Raw genomic sequence first — 16,671 nt, 5'->3', positions numbered from 1 at the left:
GAGAAAGGACTGCCCTTGTTGGAGAGTCTCTTAAGCGTATGAAGGAGTTTTGTTATTTGGAGGACATGATATGTCCTGGAGATGGGGATGAAGCTAGTTCTGCAGATAGGATAAAGAGTAACTGGAAGAAGTTCAGGGGGCTATTGCCTCTCCTGACATTGAGAGGGCTTTCCCTCCATGGTAAGGGGCCCTATGTGCAGCATATGTTAGGATTGTAATGCTTTATATATCCTGTAGAGGATATCTGTAAGCACAAACACACAGAGATGATAATGACTAAATAGATGTGTAGTGCATCCCTGATAAACTCCTTAATGCCTAATCGCATCAAATGATGCGATGAGAGTTTTATGCCAAATAGCCTAATTGCATCAACTGAGCAGGGCTCATAAAAAACTGTGGAGCGCTTCCTCCGCCCTGATTATGATATACATGGCTTCAGGCCAATGAGAATTCACCCCTGACGTGGTGTGAGGGGGGATCGGACTAACCCGGGCAGTGGGAGGGCACCCCTGCTCTTGGCTGCATCGGTGCCACCCTCTACCCCACTCCCTCCTTGTCCCCCATCACCCTCCCACCCCTCCAGGCACCTGCATCTCTCCTCCCACCACCACCTGTGTCCCTTCCCACCCACTCTCACCCCCTCCTCCCATCCTGCTAGCCTTGTGTCCCCCCTGAACCCCACCCCATCCCTCCCTCCTTGTCCCTCACTACCCTCCCACCCCCTACAGACTCCCGAGTGGTATCAGGCCGCCAAGATGTTACAGAACACACTGAAGTGCTTCCTTTTCATGCGAAAAGTTGGTTATTTTTCCAACCCCTGTGCCTACAGGCTTACTTCCCACAGCCTAGTAATCTCCCCACACCTACATACACCTGTTTTCATGGTTGGTGTGATGAAACACTTTGAAATGACCTGTTTCAATAAGAAAAATAGGTAGTTATCAAAATTTTCACATTTTAGATTTTTTTGAGGGGGAACTATTATACACTTTTTTGAATTTTGATGCATGATTGTGCGGTAACCATTACACCTATAGGGGTGCGGATTGCATTGCCAGGTGTGTAAATTCTTCCTCTTTTGCCAGAACACAATAAATTTGCCCTTGGTGAAAGTCACCAAAACACCTCCGAATTGCGGCTAGGGGGGTGGTACTCTGGCTGAAATAATTGCGGTCTTAAGGAGTTAACAGAACCTGGGAGAAGAGGGAGGGAGGGTTAGGACTGTGAATGAAGAGCAACAAGGAAAGAGAGGAAGGGACCTGAATGTATGAAAAGGGATACACTGACATGGTTTAGGAAGGTAAAGAGGATAAAAGATGACAACTGGGTGTGGAGAGTAGAGGTGTGAGCACTGATGATGGGGTTGCAAAAGGCAGACCAAAAAAGACCTGGGATAAGGTCATGGAATGTGACCTCTGGAGTAAATGGAGGTTGCTTGAGATCAAGCAACATGGAGAACTGCCACTAGTTGACTAAGGTCAGCAGATGCAACCAAGTAGAAGAATTTATAAATACACACAAAGGCTGCTGTGTGGGCATTATAGCAGTGCATCTGAGATATATTTCCTCTTACCAACAAGCTCCAGTTAAGTGGTTCTCAGCAATTTCCAAAGGGGTTCAAAGACTAGGAAAAACAGTGCCCTCAACACTGCGCATGCGTGCAATGCGTGCATGTGGTGTGTACATGCGTGGCATGTGTGTGTGTGTGTGTGTGTGTGTGTTCTAACCTTACCTAATTGTATCTTTACAGGAATGAGTCAAGCTTGTACTGTCCCGTGTCTTAAACCATATTTATCGAACATAACCTTAAATTTGTGAATTGTTTTGGCACACACTATTTCATTAGGTAGTGCATTCCACCGATCAATTGCTCTGTTTGGGAAACTGAATTTCCTTACGTCTTTATCACTTCTCTTCTTATGCAGTTTTTTTCAGTGTCCTCTTGCTGATGCTTCTCTATATGTTAAGTAATCATTTATGTCTATTTTCTCCTTCCCTGATATGCACTTATATAGCATTATCATGTCATCTCTTTTCCTTCTCTCCTGTAGTGTTGGTAGATTCAGTTTATTTAGTCTTCCTTCGTAGTTTAGGTCCCTTAGGCTTGGTATCCATCTTGTAGCGGCCCTTTGAACTTTTTCAATCTTGTCTATGTGTTTTTTGAGATGAGGACTCCAGACTACTGATGCATATTCCAGGGTTGGTCTAATGAATGATGTTATTATCCTTCTTAGCATGTCTTCATTTATGTATGTGAATGCTATTCTCATACTTGCAAGCAGTGTATACATGTTCCGTACCTTGTCGCTGACGTGGTCAGCCGGAGATAGTCTGTTATTAATAATCACACCTAGGTCTTTCTCTCTTTCTGATGTGTATAGAGTTTTATTTCCTAACTTATAATTCCAATCAGGTCTTTTTCCACTTTTACCAAACTTGATTGCATGACACCTGTCCACACTGAATTCCATTTGCCATGTACTACTCCATTCATGAAGTTTATTTAATTCTTCTTGTAGCTCTTTACAAGAGTCTGTGTTAGTAATTCTCCTTTGTATTTTTGCATCATCTGCAAACATATTAAGATAGCTCTCATTTCCAGTGTTACTGTTTATATCATTTATATACACTAAAAACATGATTGGTGCCAGCATTGAACCCTGTGGTATTCCACTAGTCACTTCTTTCCATGATGAGTAGTTTCCTCTTAGTACTGTTCTCATTTCTCTTTTTATGAGAAAGTCTTGCATCCAACAAAACAGTTTGCCTCGAATTCCTCCTTGATGGTACAGTTTCCATAAAAGTCTTTGGTGTGGTACTGTGTCAAAAGCTTTCTTGAAATCTAAATAGATACTGTCCACCCATCGTTCCCTTTCCTGTATTGTGTTTGTTACTCTGTCATAGTAGCTCAACAGATTAGTAACACATGATTTTCCTTTTCTGAAACCAAACTGTCTTTCTGTTATCATACTGTGTGTGTGTGTGTGTGTGTGTGTGTGTGTGTGTGTGTGTGTGTGTGTGTGTGTACTGTATCATGATGAACCATTGATTTATAGTCATTCATTCATCATCCAATCCTACATTGCCCCACGAGGAGCGTAGAAGCCCAGGGGGAGGCAAGTTGTTCCTGACATCTAAGATGAAAGTGACCAGCCTCACTCATCCCTGAATGGCATTACATGAGCAATAAACCCCAACCACCCCTTGGACATAAAGCTACACAGGTTCAATCCTACTGGAGCACTGAAATTATCCACTAAACCACCAGGCTCCAAAATTTGGTGTTACGGTTACCACCCAGTGTAGTAAATGGTTTCCTGGTGTACAGGAAACCATTTGGCTTGTCACTCTTGTAGAGTCACCCACAGGCAGAAGGAAGAGGAAAGAATGAAGGAAAGACAGAAGAAGAAGTGCAAAGTCATCTGTAGGCAGAAGGACAAAGAAAGAATGAAGGAAAGAAAGACAGAAGAGGATGGAATGAAAAAAGGATGGAGGAGAGGAATGGGCAGACATCCAAGAGCAACACTACATCGAATGAGTGGATGGTCAAAATTTATATTCTGTCTTTGCTCCAGACTTCAAACTGCATTCTTCTTTGTACCCATGTAGTAAGTTGTTATTTTTTCATTTTCTGTCTGTTTCCTCGTCACCCTCCTGCTTTTTTTTCTTTCTTTAATCTGGTTCTTATGAAAGAAAATTAAAGATACCAAGCAGTCTTATACTGGAAGATGGACCACAGACCACTTTAAAATGTAAACATCCTTCAACTCCCCCCTACCTACCGAAACTGAGAATCGTAGATTGCAAGAGAAGGGCTAAATCAGTCTGTATACACCTGGGTTAATGTCCACTTTAATCTGCATCAATAATAATACCCATACCGGTAATTCGGAAATAATTTTTTTAGTCAGATGATGGTGGGGGGGGGCGGAGGTTAGGATATATGGACAAGGACAATGGGGGTTGCAACCTGGAAAAGGCTGAAAACTGCTGCTCCAGAAGGTGATGCAGTAATCTGTCTTTGAGTGTCTCTTCATGACTCACTGCTGAGGAAGTGTTAATCTGCCTCTGGACTGGTCACAAACATCTGAGGTATATCTATCTCTATCAGAAAAGACCTCCTCCATATTGTGATGATTGGTCCGATTGACTGTGTGGCACTAAATGAGTGTCCCGATTTGGGGGATGCCCACTGTTGATACGTCTCAAGGTCTAGAGCAGGAGATGCCCTAACTTTCATCCTCAGTGCTCTGTGAGGAGACAAGTGATGGGATGAGCCATCTTCTCATTTGTTGACACTCATCTTTACAAATCAATACTGAGTCCTGTTTATTAAGTACTGTATAATATTACATATGAGAGGGAGAACTAATGAAAATGGACTCTGTCAGGAGCACAATTATTAATTTCTTAAAATTGTGGAAATGCCATACGTCATCCATGATGCGATAATTCACCAAATATCAGCAAATTGGCAAATACATTCCTGTCATACTTTGGGACTTTATTATTGTAACTATACAAGCTCATGCACCCTATTTACTCGTCCTCAAAGGCCTTAAAGTGCCACTACTGTCATTCTAAGGTCCATTTTCATTACAGTACTCATACATCAACCACAACAACTAACCTGCCTGGGACCAAACTTGGAGAAAAGATTCCAAAGTTCTGCTATGTCTGTTGCAACAGTGATATCTGTGTCAAGCACTACCACTCTGTCCAACCAGGCAGGAAGGGCCTTGTCCAATGTCAGTTTCATCAAACCAAACACACCTGAGTAGTGTTTATTGGGCACCCACGACACAGATGATGCTAGATTGTCAGTCAGGTAGAAGCTGACCTCCACTGCAGGAGAAAAGATACTGTTAGTTTAAACAATATATAATACATTAAATTTACTTCCTCTATCTACTATACTGTATGGTATTAGCTTATTTGGTTCATATATCCCAATTACAAAATTTAAAGTAAATGTCCAGCACTCCTTCAGAAGCAAAACTGGCACGTTTTAGAATAAAGCCCTCTGTTAACACATTCAAAGGATCTCTCTATTATAGACAAACCTCTTAATACCATAAGGGGTAGCCACAAATAACCCACATCCACATCAACCCATCCTCTGCCATTTGGATGCCCTCCTAACTCACACCCAACTTTTATATTTCTCTAATCCATTCCACATCATCCTCAGTTGTCCACTCCCTCCTGTTCCCCTCCACCTCTCTCACATATACTTTGCTATGTACTCGTATATACAGCATAGCCTATGTATACAGGTACAACATGAATTGTCCAGCACCCTTGGTTCCAGTGACTTACCAGATGAACCATTTTGCCAAACAAATCGAGGCCACATATGTCATGTATAGTACTGTATAATAAACCTACAGGGACCAACGAAAGTCAAGTACAGTAAAGCCTTGTTATGCGATAGGGCTGGATCAAGTGAAGATCTACTGAAAAACGAAATATCGCATAATGAGGTTGATATAACATGGGTTCATTGGGGTTAGGGAGGGTGACCTCAACCATGAAGCCTAGCCCTAAAATGACCTAAAAAACCTCTGCCACCCACCTAAAGTTTGTTCTATGCCGGTATGAGTCATCACCAAAGGTTCCCCACCCCCCAGGACGGAGAACAATTGGAGGGCCTGGACGACCACTTCACAAAGAGATATGGTATCACTATACTTAATATCACATACTGCACTATTTATTATCCCTTTCATGTACTGATGATGGCCTTGGCTGTCACTGGTTTCTGAGGCTCAGATGTTCGAATGACGGCCAAAGTCATCAGCCAAAGAAATATACTCATTTTCATTTTTCTGCAGTATTATTGCTCCAAATACAATAAATTGTGCATCAATGGAAAGAAAATTCAGCTACATTATGAAGCAAAAAATACTGTTTTATCTTGAAGTTTTTTTTTTATTTTTTAGAATTCTTTTTTTAAAGTAATGTGTAAAATTTTTGCATGCTGGCTAAATTCTACTTTTTTTTTTTCATTTTATTTTGCATATATTGCTATTTTAAACATAGCATGATAAAGTACAATTACTAAACTTCAAAATGACAACGAATTGAGATCTCTATGATGAATAGTAACTTTGTTAAGAGAGGTAGTAATTAAATATCTCTATTTGAAGGTTCCCACAACGCTTCAGCAAAAGTCATGTGCCACAACAATATTTTACAAGCACCCCTGACAGGAAAGGGTTAAGTACTTGTGCTGTTTTTTTGGTGAGAGCAATGGTGTTTCAGCCTTCCACACATAAAACAAATGGCAACAATCAGTGTCAGTGTAAACACTGGGTGGGAATCTTGGCTCAGACAGCTGTGATGAGGTCTAAAAAGGGGATGATGGTTACGTAACGTTGACTCAATTTCCAAGGCACAAGTTTCAGTATTCACATACAAAAAGTATCTCTTCACTTACTACTGCACACTACACTATATGTTAAGCACTTGCACTGTTATTTGTCAATAACAATGGTGTTTCAGTGCCCTTTCATGCAGGAACTAAAATGAAAGGCAACGATCACACCAAATGTAAACACTGGGCGGCCATTTTTGGCTTGCGTGCATCACTGCGTCTGCATGAGATTCTCAGAGACAGCTGTCAAAAATATCACTGTAGCGAAATCATGATTAATTTTTAAACACTGTACCGAGACAGGGTATAACTTTTTAATTATCGTGGTAGTGATTTATCACGTAACAGGGCATCGTATAACGAGGCTGCACTGCACAGTAAACCCTCAATTATCATCATCGCAATTTCCAGCCCAACACAATATTCATCAGTTTTTGCTCAGCTCAATTAAAACAATATCATGTGAAATTATGCAATATCCAGCTCAGAAACGGAATGTAATTGGCCCTCTGGCTCAGACACGGGATCCTATTGGCGCGTGGGCAGACTCCACAACACACCAACCAATCACAATGCATTGAGATAGCAGTGCACCCAGCATGCCAACCTACAATCACCCTCTCAGTCTCTCCAGTGGATGCCATACAGTGATGACATATCTGTGCACTCTGCTCTTGTGCCCCATGCAGTGACTATACCCTAGTGCTGTGACTTAGTCTGTGACCTTCCATGCCTAATTCATTGCTGTAATGTTGTAACTAACCTTGTGGCCCCTCAGTGCTCTCACTACTGTATACTGAGGACATATCTGTGCGTATCTACCCACCATAGATACCAACAATAGGTGAGTACAGAATGATTATGATAATACAATAATCCCTCAATTATCCGACATAACTGAGCTAAAGGCATGTCCGGGTAGTGGCAATGGCCAGATAAGGAACAATATCCTCCTACTATAACCAGACCCTACCTACAACCAACCTCCAACCTATACCTAACCTATTAGTACAGTACCTCTACTATGGCACACCTAATGTCTGACGGCTTGTATCTCTGACTGGGTTAAAAGTAATCTTGTTGTTTTAAATGCATCAAAAACTCAGTTCTTACACCTATCAACCTGACACAATCTTCCACAGGAGTACCCACAAATGTTTAATAATATCCAGCTAAATCCTGTATTATCCTTGAACATGCGTGGGGTTTCATTCACTCGGGACTTATCTTGGAAAGATCATATTGCATCTCTTGTATAATCTGCTTCCAAGAGACTGGGTGTGCTAAGCCAACTCCATACCTTCTTTACCCCTGCACAGTTGTTGACTTTACACACGGGTTTTATTCGCCCGTGTAGAGTACAACTCTCGTGAGTGGGGAGGCTCCCCACATACAGCACTTCTCAACAGGGTGGAGTCAAAGGCTTTTCATCTCATTAATCCTCTTCCTCTTACTGACTCCCTTCAACCACTGTCTCTTCGCTGCACTGTTGCATCTTTATCTCTTTTCTATCACTACTTCAATGGTCACTGCTCCTCTGAGCTGTCTGCTTGAATCCCTCCACCTCTACGACGGGTGCTATGCACTCGTCTAGCAACAAACTCTCGTCCTTTTTCTGTCCAACTCTCTAACGCAAGAGATAACCATTACTGCCAGTCCTTCATTTATGCAACAGGTCAATTCTGGAACTGTCTCCCTCTGTCTGTATTTCCTATTTCTTATGATATCCAGTCTTTCAAATGCAATGTGTCCAGGCATCTCAAAATGAATGGATTTTGAAGCTGGCTCTCTTTTTAATTGTTTTTGTTTTTTCTTGGAAGGAACGGTTTGTGGGCCCCTGGCCGTTGGTTCTTTCTTTCATGCATTAAAAAAAAAAAAAACTTTGGCAGTGTTTTTTGGTCATTCAGGCATATTTAGACATCAAAACACACATAGGAATATCCACAGTAATGCTAAACACCAAGAAAACCATGCAAAAAAAACAATGAAAACAAAAAAATGCCCCACCTATACACTACTGCATGCACAGCACCCCTCCTAATGTTGGCACTGTTTTCAGGTCAATCTGCCATATGTAGATATCTAACACACACAGACATATCCAAGGTAATGCTAAACACCAAGAAAACCTTGAAAAAAAAAAAAAAAAATGAAAACCAAAAACACCCTACCTATACATTATTAGATGTACAATACCCCTGCTAATCTGGGCAGTTTTCAGGTCAGCCATATTTAGACATCAAAACACACACAGGACTAACCTAAGTACTGCTAAACACCAAGAAAACCAAGAATAAAAAAAGAACTGAAAATCAAAAAACAATTTACCTAAACACTATTCCATGTACAGTACCCCTCCTAATTTTGGCACTGTTTTCAGGTCAATCTGCCATATTAAGACATCAAAACATGTAGGATTATTCATATTAATGCTAAACACCAAGGAAACAATGATAAACAATAAACATCCACAAAAGAACTCAAGACGGTTGGAAAACCAGATATCTGACACCAGTGATAACTGCTCTGGGCCACAAAAAAATTCCACAGCAAAATATGCCACCGGAAATTGGTTAAATTGGTGTAATTAGTATACCAACATCTTTGCTGGTGTTTATACTATAAGATAGGCTAATAAAAATTAAGAAAACTGATGAGTAAAAGTACAGAAATGTAGTGAATATAAATAGTGTTCAAGACTAGAACCTACCTTCATATAACTTTCCACCAACCTAGAGCAAAATTTTGCCAGCACCTTCGAAGAGTTAAGCACATGCCTAAATGCAGAATTTCATGAGCTTTCTCGTGGTCCATTTGGAATTTTGATAGGACCAATATTATTAAAATAAATTGCAAAACAAATCTAAAAACTCACTAGTCAGTGCTCAGGAGGGGAGGGACTGAGGGAGTGAGGGGGGAGCCGGGAGGGTATGGAGGAGGGACAGGATGGGGGAAGAAGTGAAGCTGTGAGCAGGATTTTGACCCTTCTGTCATGAGGTGGAGAGGCACTTTTACTGTACATTTACTCGTGGCTTATGGTCTGTTAGATGCATGGTGGCCATTTTGAAACAAAACTCTCGGTGACCAGGCGACTTTGGACGTTCGGTAAAGAGGGGGACATCCACTGTCACCGAACATGTACTCATGGTCTGTGGTCTGTGCTTAATGCATGGTGGCAGCTGGGAAAGACTTGGCCCAGTGGCCGCACGATTCTGAATATTCGGTGGGGATGCATATAGACGTTTTGACACCGCTTGTGGGTTACAGTCGTATTACTCAGGTGCTGGAGGTTCATTGGGAGTGACTGGGCCAGTGCACGATTTTGACCATTCGTACAGGTGCGGAGGGACATTTTACCTCTAGTTGTGGGTTACAGCCTATTTCCTGTTCACGCCTCGAGCCCTGTGGCCATGACAGCGAATGTTTTAACATGTCGGCTGGCTGGCCGAAGTTCCCAGGGACTTTTACGTCCAGATAATAGCAAGAAATTCGGATAGTGGTTTAATACTGTATAGCCAAGGTCCAGTATCTGGATAATGAATAGTACCGGATACTGCAGGTCCGGATAAATGAGTGATTACCGTATTATGTACTGTACTACTCTATACTATATACCATATTAACGTATTGTATTTCATGCTTTGTGGTAGGTGGGGGCGCTCACCATCCACTCACTCAATGTACTGCTGCTCTCAGGTGTCTGCCCCTTCCTCTCCTCCATCCCTCTTTCCTTCCATCCTCTTCTGTCTTCCTTTTGTTCATTCTTTCCTTGTCCTTCTCCGTATGGGCAACTTTACACTCCTTCTTCTGTCTTTCTTTCCTTCATTCTTTTCTCTTCTTTCTGCCTGTGGGTGACTCTACACTGAGTCACAAGCCAAAAGGTTTCCTGTACACCAGGAAACCATTTACTACGCTGGGTGGTAACCATATAACGTAATTTTGGCGCCTGGTGGTTTAGTGGGTAATTATTGTGCTCCAATCGGATTGAGCCGGTGAAGGTTTATATCCAAGGGGTGGTTGGGGTTGATTGCTTGTGTAATGCCACTCAGGGATGAGTGAGGCTGGTCACTCTCATCTTAAATTTCGGGACCAACTGCCTAGCCCCGGGCTCCTACGCTCCTCATGGGGCAATGTAGGATTGGATGATAGGTAGATAGATAGATAGATTTCATGCTTCATTTTCATCTTTTAATAATGGGTAATATCGTGGGAAAGTTTTCAGGATACAGGGCTGAGAGGGATAGTAACACATCAACCAGATTGACGTCAAATTGATAGCCAATTGGGGGTACTATACAATATCTGGCATTTTGCAATATCCAGCATGGGGGTTGGTGGAATTACTCCAGATAATTGAGAGTTTACTGTATAATAATTCAACAATACACCTTTGATCAATATTATTATCCTTCAATGTAATCACACTCATGTTCTAATTTAAGTTCTTCATGGAACAACTGGGCCTAGTTCCCATCTAGCAACCAGACAAGTCCATTTCATTTGATGCTGTTGAAACCATTCCATCATCACTCGATCATGCTCAGTACTCTTACCATCTTTCATAGTTTTTCTAATGTTCATTTGCTGCTCTGAATCACTGCACAGAATTTTGTATTTTTTCCCTTTTAACTCATTATACCATAAGCAGTGGACAAACTAATACCATAAATGTCAGAACTTCTGCATGGGAACACCACAGTACCGGTACATTTCTTTCAAGAGTTCTACCTTTTCCTGTTTATTCTTTAACTTTTTAGCATGATAAAAATATCTTACTTCATACCCACTAAACCACCAGGTGTCATAATTTGGTTATATGGTTGCCGCCCAGTGAGGTACAGTACCCTTGCATCCAAGACGGTAATTCTGTCGACTGAGGGTCCCATCTTGGACGAGAAACGTCTTGGACCAACACAAGACCTCATGGAAAAAATTATTATTTGTCACAAAATCTTCGAAAAGTGCCCCTTAAAACATCAACCTAGACCTATTTTGGCACCAAAACAAATTTCCTCACCTTAAAAGCGTGTGTTTCTGTGTTTCGGGTTAGCAGATGGTTTCCTAGGCATGGTTATGTAAGGAGAGGCAATACCCTAGGAGCAAATACTGAGTGCAACACGCAGTAAGTGTGTCCATGATGGTCTGGTGAGGCAGACAGAAGCAAGCCCCACCTGCTCATCACGTGACCATATGCCAATACTGTATTGGACAACATTGCAACCACATCACTCTCCCAGACGCGGGTACTGCATTGGACTGGGTGAGACCGTCATTGCTGTATTCTCCACAGATTTGGGCCGTTTTAAACCGCTAGTTCTGTATTGGACGTATGCAACCGTATTATAGCGATATACTGGATTATTATTTATGGTCTCCATCTTCAACGCGAAACGTCTTGGACAAACCCATCTTGGATGTTGAGGTACTGTAAATTGTTTCCTGTTGTACAGGAAACCATTTGGCTTGTCACTCAGTGTATGGGGGACTCTACACAGTGACAAGCCAAATGGTTTCCTGCACACCAGGAAACCACCTACTATGCTGGGTGGTAACCATATAAACAAATTATGGCACCTGGTGGTTTAGTGGGTAATTAAGGTGCTCCAATCGGACTAAGCTGGTGCAGGTTTATGTCCAAGGAATGGTTGGGGTTTATTGCTCATGCAATGCCACTCAGGAATGAATGAGGCTGGCCACTCTCATCTTAAATGTCAGGACCAACTTGCCTAGCCCCGGGCTCCTACGCTACTCATGGGGAAATACAGGATTAGATTATGATAATGACTAAATTCCTTCAAATAGCTGTTAATATCCCACTGTGACCAGACAAGTGAATGTAAAATTGTATGTAGATACAGGTGGTCAGTGCAGGAGGTCACTGGGTAGCGACTAGCAAATACTTCTTGGGTAAGTTGTGGCTTTGTTCCACTTTCTCCTGAACTTTTGGAAGTGTTGATAAGCCTTCACCAACAAATACTGAGAAATGCAATTGTTTAGCGACCTGGTCATTGAGGTACTAACGTGTGTTTCACGGATGAGCTTGGTTACTATCCTGAGACTTTTCTCTAAACCAGGGGAACTGCCGATTTGTGGTGAATTAAACTACTGGACTGATAATCCGCAACTGAAACCTTTTCCTCTGAGTTTCTTGAAATGACTGAACAGAATAATTTTTGTAATCATGTGCCTCACTTAACCCACATTTCAGGACATGTCCTCAATCTCCTTTTTTTTTTTTTTTTTTTTTTTTTTATGCGAGGAAGAAGGAACCTGTTGGCAGCAGTTGCGCAACTGGTGTTAAGGTCGATGTGCTTGAAACTGTATTCTCTGAACAGACTGTCATTACCTTTGCTTTGAAATCCCCAGACCCTATTCATATAGGAAGAAAATAAGATTTAGAAATTATGGGAATAGTGGTGGTAGGTGGGGGTGCTCACCATCCACTCACTCAAGGTAGTGCTGCTCTCGGGTGACTGCCCTTTCCTATCTTCCTTTTTTCTTTCCTTCCTCCATCTTCTGTTTTTCTTTCTTTCATTCTTTCCGCTTCCTTCTGTCTACGGGTGGCTCTACACTGAATGACAAGTCAAATGGTTTCCTGTACACCAGGAAGTCATTTATTATGCTGGGTGGTAACCAAATAACCAAATTATGGCACCTAGTGGTTTAGTGGGTAATTAAAGCACCCCAGTCGGATTGTGCCTGCGCAGGTACACAGTGATCCCTCAGTTATCTGGACGTTCATTATCTGATCGTGTTCAATATCCGGACGCTGGACCTTGAACCATTACCTGAATTTACTTGCTATCATCCGGACGTAAAAGTGTCTGAGAACTTCAGCCGGCCAGCTGACATGTCCAAACATTCGGGTATCGTGGCCACTGGGCTCGAGCCGGAAGAAGGAAGTAGTCGGTAATCCACAAACTGAGCTAAAATGTCCAACTGACCCTGTACTGAATGGTTTAAATTGCATGCTCATCCTACCACTTCCAGCAAACCTCCAGCACCCAAGTAATACAACTGTAACTCGCAAGCGGTGTCAAAATATCTGTGTGTATTCCCCACCAAATGTCTAATATCACACAGCCACAGGTGCTAAGTCATTCCCTACCACCACTTCCACTGAACACAGACCACAAGCCATGAGGAAATGTTCGGCGACAGTAGCCATCCGCCTCATTACCGAAGGTCAAATGTCCCCCAGTCACAATGCATTGTGTTTCCGCATGGCCACTTGGTGTCTAACAGACTGCGAGCCATGAGTAAATGTATGGCAAAAGCACCTGTCCACCTGTTGACAAAAGGGGGAGAATCCTGCCCACAGCCTCACATCTCCCCCCCCCCCTCCCTTCCCTCCTCCATACCTTCCTGGCTCCCCCCTCATTCCCTCAGTCTTTATTCTCTTCCGTGGTGACAGAAATGACTTGTGAGCTTTCAAAGTTTTTTGTGATTTATTCGACTACTACTGGTCGTATGGTAATTCCATGGTGACCACGAGAAAGCTCACGAAATTCTGCATCTAGACATATGCTTAACTCTTGGAAGATTCTGGCAAAATTTTGAATCTGGATGGTGGGAAGTTATATGAAGGTAAGTTTTACTCTTGAACACTTTATTCCTGCTTGAATTTCGTACTCTTACTTGTCAGTTTTATGTGTTTTTATTAGCTTAACTTATAGTATAAACACCAGCGAAGACGATGGTATATGATTTATATCAATATAACTAATTTATGGTGACATACTTGGCCGTGGAATCTTTTTTTCTTTTTTGAGACCAAGAGCAATCAATCGTCACATACAGATTTTCAAACCATTATCAGTTTTTTTGTGGATTTTTGTTGACTATGCATTGTTTTATGATGTTTAGCATTAACATGGATAATCATGTGTGTTTTGATATCTAAACATGGCAGATTGACCTGAAAACAGTGTCAAAATTAGAAGTGGTTCTGTACATACAATCGTGTGTAGGTCAGGTGTTTTTTTGGTTTTCAATGTTCTATTTTCATGGTTTTCGTGGTGTTTTGCATTACTCTGGACATTCCTATGTGTGTTCTGATGTCTAAATATGGTAGACTGACCTGAAAACAGTGCCAAAATTAGGAGGGGTACCGTACACACACTCGTGTATAAGTTGGGTGTTTTTTTGGTTTTCAGTGTTTTTTTCATGGTTTTCTTGGTATTTAGCATTCCTTTGGATACTCCTGTGTGTGTTTTGATGTCTAAATATGCCTGAATGACCGGAAAACACTGCCAAATTAAGCACAGGTACTGTACAAATAAGTTAGGTATAGGTTGGAGGTGGGTATAGGTAGGGTCTGGGTGCGGTAGGGGAGTAGTGATCATTATCCGGGTGTTGCCACTATGTCGACGTGCCTTTGGCTTTATTATGTCCATAAAATGAGGGATTACTGTATATCCAAGGAGTGGCTGGAGTTTATTGCTCACGTAATGTCATGCTGGAATGAGTAAGGCTGGTCACTCATCTTAAATGTCAGGACCAACTTGCCTAGCCTCAAGTTCCTATGTTCCACATGGGGCAACACAGGATTAGATGATGATGGGAATAGTGACCAGGATCTGGTATGCCCTGATCCTGATCAGCCTTTTAAAAAATCAGCTTTGAAATCTAATCTTTCTTCTGAAAAATTATCAGATTATATAAAGGCATTTTAAAACAGATTTTTCATCATCGCCACCCTGAGTCTGAGAAGATTATAATTGTGCATGATGATTCACCTTGGTTTGGCCAATCAGTTCAATCTCTCCACAGAGAATGTAGGAGAGATGAATGGAAATGGCACTCACAAAGAACAGATGTAACTTAGTCACAGTACATATCTATCTATCGAAAGGGTGCCACAGACAAAACGCCTCCAAGTCACTCTGTCACCCACCATTTGACTCCCCTCCCCCCAACTCACCCCCCCCTCCCTCATATACCTCTCAACTCCATCCCTCCACCTCATCCTCGGTCTACCCCTCCCTCTCCCTCCCTCCACCTCACCTACATACACCCTCTTAGTCAGTCTTTCATTCTCCATTCTCTCCACATGTCCAAACCACCTCAGTGTATTTCTCCTAATCTTTTCAACCACATCCACATCTACCCCACAACGTTCCTTCACTACTTCATTCGTCAACCTGTCCCTCCACGTCACTCCACATGCTCCTCTCAAGTAACTCATTTCCACTGCTCTCACTCTTGATTTGTTCCCCTCTTGCAAGGTCCACGCCTCGCTTCCATACGTCAGGGTAGGGATCACAATACCATCAAGCAGTGACTTCTTAACTTCCATACTCACCTCCCTATTTCTCATCACTGCTTTCAGTGTACCAACAACCTTTCTTCCCTGCTGTACCCTTTCACGTACTTCATCCCCCAGAGTTCCATCCTTACTCATCACACTACCCAAGTACTTGAATGCACTCACATTCTCCATATCCTCACCATCCAACCTCACTGCACACTCTGTGACTTCATTCCTCTCAAACACCATAACTTTACTTTTGTTTACATTAACTTTCAGATTCCTCCTCCTACACACTGTCCCAAATTCATTCACCAAACCTTGCAACTCCCATTCATCTTCACTCAACAATACTGTATCATCAGCAAACAGCAACACCGGAAGCTTCCAAATCTCACCCTCATTCATTAGGGCCACCCCCACATCCACTGCCCTACCTTGCACCTCCTTTACAACCCCATCCATATATATATTAAACAGCCATGGAGACATCACACACCCCTGTTTCAGTCCCACACTGAGATCAAAGAACTCACTCAGCTCACCATCCACTCGCACCGTAGCCCTAGCTCCCTCGTACATACTCTTCACAGCACTCAACAATTTCCCCTCCACTCCATATATTCTCAATACCTTCCACATACCTTGCCTATCTATTCTGTCATAAGAATATGAAGAGTTACTACCAAAATAAAGCTGCGTCTTATGGCTACAGTCAGAAAAAGCTTGCTGCAGTTATGAATAATTTACTGGTCATGGGAATGTGACTGCATGATCATCTTCTACACATGTATCTGATACTCAGTAGACAGTGGACTTTGTGGCTATATTCACAACTAAAATATCCTGCATTAAAAGAGATTTAGATACGAGTCTCCTTCATTGAAGAATTTCCAGTTGAATGCCAAATGCAGGATGCACTAAATAACATCCTTTCATTATTCCAACCAGTGGATGTAAACAGCTGTAAGTCACATTAGAAACCTGAATACTGTTAAACATTCTGTCCACTGGATCCTATAAATGTACCGTATCTAAAATA

The 16,671-nt window shown here is 42.0% G+C and overlaps 1 protein-coding gene across 1 annotated transcript in view; it reads right to left on the bottom strand.

The window, feature by feature from the left end:
- The window catches only part of LOC145413599 (xylosyl- and glucuronyltransferase LARGE1-like), a 241,389-nt gene that overhangs the window by 178,366 nt on the left and 46,352 nt on the right, over positions 1-16,671 (bottom strand). The window contains exon 4 of the mRNA XM_080283249.1: positions 4,634-4,848. Within this exon, the coding sequence (XP_080139375.1) occupies positions 4,634-4,848 (215 nt within the window). The remainder of the gene's footprint in view (positions 1-4,633; positions 4,849-16,671) is intronic.

Source organism: Coenobita brevimanus, chromosome 97, assembly GCF_032717465.1.
Source record: "Coenobita brevimanus isolate Jiangsu-jjx chromosome 97, ASM3271746v2, whole genome shotgun sequence".
NCBI classification, from domain to species: domain Eukaryota; kingdom Metazoa; phylum Arthropoda; class Malacostraca; order Decapoda; family Coenobitidae; genus Coenobita; species Coenobita brevimanus.
The sequence above is the reverse complement of the archived record's forward strand: the minus strand, read 5'-3'. Positions and strand labels throughout refer to the sequence as shown.